This window comes from Hakea prostrata, chromosome 10 (assembly GCF_041222555.1).
Source record: "Hakea prostrata isolate BN-2017 chromosome 10, UWA_Hpros_2, whole genome shotgun sequence".
NCBI lineage: Eukaryota > Viridiplantae > Streptophyta > Magnoliopsida > Proteales > Proteaceae > Hakea > Hakea prostrata.
The window spans coordinates 14630931-14635326 of record NC_142609.1 but is presented as its reverse complement, the minus strand read 5'-3'; the positions used below and the strand labels follow the sequence as shown (position 1 = coordinate 14635326).

The following is a 4396-nucleotide window of genomic DNA, read 5'->3' as shown; positions in this document are numbered from 1 at the left end:
TAATAATCATATTCCAGGTTACACCACACGTGCATATGCACGTGTATCATTACTAGTGATATACATATCCACCACCAAAGCCCTAAGGCGGACATAGACACGCCACAAGGGCGGAGATACAACACCCCCTAAGGGCAAAGACAAAACACGCCACAAGGGCGGAGACTCGGTTGTCGCGGCAAAAAATCTTTGCAATATACAAAAAGTTTCCTTTAGTTTCTACGCTGTTTTAGCTTTAGTAGTAGTTTCTTTTTTCTTTTTTCTTTTTTTTTTTTTTGCGCACGCACGCAAAACTTTATTGAATGTAACAGAAACCGAGGAAGCATTCAAAATTGAATACAACCGGGCTTTGGAATTGGGCCAAATAGTCGCGCTTGTAACTAACTGGGCCTTTCGAGTTAAGAGATCTGCGACGATGTTGATTTCTCTAGGAATACAACAAAAAGAGCATGAAATAGAGGCGCTCTTGAAGTGCAACCACAATGATTAAACATTAAGGGGCAGGGTAGAGTTGAAACCTGGTTTATTTATTTATTTTTATTTTTTTGGTAGAAAGTAAATTTATTGAGACAGAAAAGCCGAGGAAACAGAGCTACAAAGAGACTGCACCCAAGGAGAGGAAATGGGCCAAAGAGTCGGGACCGTCACCGACTTAGCCCTCCAGGCTAGGAGATCAGCGGCCTTGTTGATCCGCCTAGAAATATGTTTAAAAAAACACTTTTCAAGCACATCTAAGATATCCTGGATGATGGGGGCAACATCAAGAGGAGGGGGAGCAATGCCATTCACTAAGCTAATGAGCACCTTACAATCAGATTCAAAGTAACCAATGTCAATTCCTTCCCCAAGAGTATAAAGAACAACCATCCTGAGCGCCTTTGCCTCTGCCATAAGTGTAGATGTAGCTGAGTTGGGCTCAGAAACTGCTACAATTGGCCTTCCTTGATGGTTCCTGATTATGCATCCCAAACCTGCAGTGCCTAATTCTTTGTTGAAAGTTGCGTTAGTGTTGATCTTGTATGCTTTATTCGGAAGGGGTTTCCATTTATCCAAACCTGTGAGTCCACTATCCATTTTGATAGTTTGGGGAGGGCCCAGCCATGCTTGAACATACTCTTGCGCCAACTTCCATGGCTCTTAACTCACTTCATATGGGTTCCACGACCTTTTATTGAAAGCTCTATCATTCCGGGCTTTCCAGATCTTCCAACAAATGAATGTGCAGATTGTTAGGAACTCGATTCTCTCTCTTTTAGTTGAAAAATTCTTGTTCCTAATCATGTCAACCAGGATGTGAAGGATAGGTCCACATCACCCCCCTTTAAAACCCAGAGGGCTCGAAAACCAAACTGCTTTAGTAAAAGGGCTTTAGGAGAAGATGATCAACCAATTCAAGAGAGCTTCCACAGACCAAGCGAGAAGGATCAATATTAAATTTCCTTTTCTTCATGTTTTCACCTGTGGGTAGGCCTTCTGCTAAAATTCTCCAAAAAAAGAATTTCAACTTTGGTGGTGCTTGAAGCTTCCAAATGAATTTCCACTTCTCTTCTGGGACTAGCCTCCATGAAGAGACCCGACCATCATTGCTAACCGAAGAAGTTTCCCTCTCTTCCCAAATATTTATATATTCAGCTTTCGTTGTGACCACACCATTCCTAACACCCAACCAAACCTGCTTGTCTTCAATTGGAAGAATTCTCAGTTGAATCTTAAGAATCTCCTTGATGATGTGTTCAGGGAACCAAGCATCGAGATGGTCAATATTCCAGCGTCTATTATCTTGGTCAATAAGCTGAGCAACTGAATGGAAAGGGCAATTAGCTGGCTTTATAAAACCCACCTTGTAGTCTGTGGTTGTGGGAATCCACTTATCCCTCCATATATTGATGCTTGACCCTTCCTCAACTTGCCAAATAATATGCTTTTTGAGTTGCTTGATCCCTTGCAACATACTCTTCCAAGCCCATGAATCCTGTGCCTTAGGTTCCACATCAAAAATTGATGAGTTAGGGAAGTAGATAGCTTTATAAAATTTGGCCCAAAGAGAGTTGGGATCCTTCCACAATCTAGACGCCACTTTAACCAAGAGGGCAAGATTCTGAAATTCTGATTTTTTAAAGCCTAGTCCCCCTTTTTTTTCCAAGGCTACAAAGCCTATTCCACGATACCCAATGTGTTTTACTTCCTTCACCTAAAGGACCCAGAAAAAATTTGCTGAAGCTTTTTTGATATGATCATGAAGCGACTTTGGGAGCTGAAAGTGAGCACTTGCATAATGAGGTAAGGCAAAGATAACTGACCTCAAAAGAGTATCTCAGCTTGCATGAGACAATAACTTTGTCTTCCAACTTTCCATCTTTTGAGTAACCCTATCATATAGCTCCTTGAAGGTTTGCTTCTTGGATGAGCCCACTTCAGAAGGGAGACCGAGATATTTGGATGGCCCCTTAGCATATGAGATCTTAAGCACTCTAGAGAACCATCTCTGGAATTTCTTATGAGTGTTAGGGCTGAAAAACATATTTGATTTCTTGAAGTTGATGGCCTGCCCACTTGCTCTACAATATGTCTCCAAACATGCTTTAAGATTACACACAACATCCAATTTGACTTCGGAAAACAGGAGGCAATCATCAGCAAATAATAAATGTGCAATTTGGGGGGCTCTATTCTTCACCCTGATACCTTTAATGGTTCCAGCTTCTTCAGCTCTTTTTATAACCGAACTTAACCCTTGTGCACACAGAACAAAAAGAGCGGGGAGAGGGGGGTCCCCTTGTCTTATACCCCTAGTAGGGGATATGGGGGCACTAATGTGACCATTAATAAGCGATTTATAAGAAATGGAAGTAATGCATGCCATCACAAGTGCAACCCATCTTTGGTCAAAACCCATTTTCAATAAGATAGCTTCGATGAAGCACCACTCCAACCTATCATAGGCCTTTTTCATGTCCAATTTTATAGCCATAAGCTTCTTCTTTTTTCCTCTTTTCCTTTTTTCCTTTTTTCCTTTTCTTTATGTAGTGAAAAATTTCATGGGCCATATATACATTATCTGAGATCAGTCTTGATGGGATAAGTGCAGATTGATATGGAGCCATCACTTTATCTAGAATAAGTTGCACCCTATTTGCAAAGATCTTAGATATAATCTTTGTGACCACACCTCCTAGGCTAATAGGTCTATAGTGTTCAGAGGTTTCTGGATGGGGAATTTTGGGCAGAAGACAGATGTACGAAACATTTAACTCAGGATTCATATACTCAGAAGCAAAGAAATCAGTCACAAAGTTAATAAGATCATGCTTGACAGAATTCCATAAGTTTTGAAAAAAGAGAGGGGGAAGCCATTCGGACCTAGTGCTTTGAGGGGGCCCATGGAAAAAAGTGCTTTGTTGATCTCCTCCTCTGTTGGAACTTGGCATAGACTATGATTCATATCGTTTGTGATGCATGGCTCAACTGATTGGAGTACTTGTTGGAGGACATCTTCATCAATTGGTTCTGATGTGAATGCTTCAGAAAAGTGGTCACATAAGGTGCTATGGATTTCTCCTTCCTCAGAAGTCCATTTGCCATCCTTATTCTTCAAACGAAGTATTTTGTTTGATTGTCTTCTTTGGAGAGTGCATGCATGGAAGTATGATGGATTAGCATCTCCTCCCTTTAACCAATCAATTCTAGATTTCTGCTTCCATAGGTTCTCTTCCCTTAGCATTTCCTCATCAAGATTGTTCATAAGCCTATCCACTTCCTCTTGTGAGAGTATTTATCGCCTTCAACACTCTGTAGTTGTTCTAGTTGTGTCTTCAACTTGGCAACATTGGTCTGAATGTGACTGAAAGTATTCTTGTTCCACTTCTTGAAGTTGGTTTGGCAATGTTTAAATTTTTGCAGCAACTTAACATCAGCTGAACCATGAACATTCATCCCCCAAGCTTGTTTAGCAACTTCTTCATATTGTGGGTGCCTCATCCAAGCACTAAGAAATCTGAAAGGTTTTTGTCCTTTACTTCTGCCACCCTTTGTATCAAGAATGATTGGGTTTTGGTCTGAAATCATAGAGGATTTCACAAACACTGCAGTATCAGGGAAGCTGAAGTTCCATTCAATATTCCCAAGAGCCCTATCCAATCGGATATGGATATTAGCTGAATCCTTCCTCCTATTAGTCCACGTGTATTTCGGTCCCTTAAGCTCAAAATCAATCAAAGCACAATCTTGTATCATTTGTTGAAAACATAGACAATCATATGATAGTTTATGGGCTTCTCCTACCTTTTCTTTCCAAGAGAGGTGGGAATTAAAGTCTCCAATAATGGACCATGGCTGAGTTCTTCCTTGACCAAGAGTTGTAACATGCTGAAAGATTTCCTCCCTTTGCTCTCTCTTA

General features: G+C 40.8%; 1 protein-coding gene across 1 annotated transcript; it reads right to left on the bottom strand.

Moving 5' to 3' along the window:
* Positions 1 to 1354: 1354 nt before the first annotated feature.
* LOC149002101 (uncharacterized) lies at positions 1355 to 1951 on the bottom strand. The gene has a single exon (XM_089138636.1). It carries the CDS (start codon positions 1949 to 1951, stop codon positions 1355 to 1357), a length of 597 nt encoding a protein of 198 aa, XP_088994762.1.
* Between the last annotated feature and the right edge of the window lie 2445 nt (positions 1952 to 4396).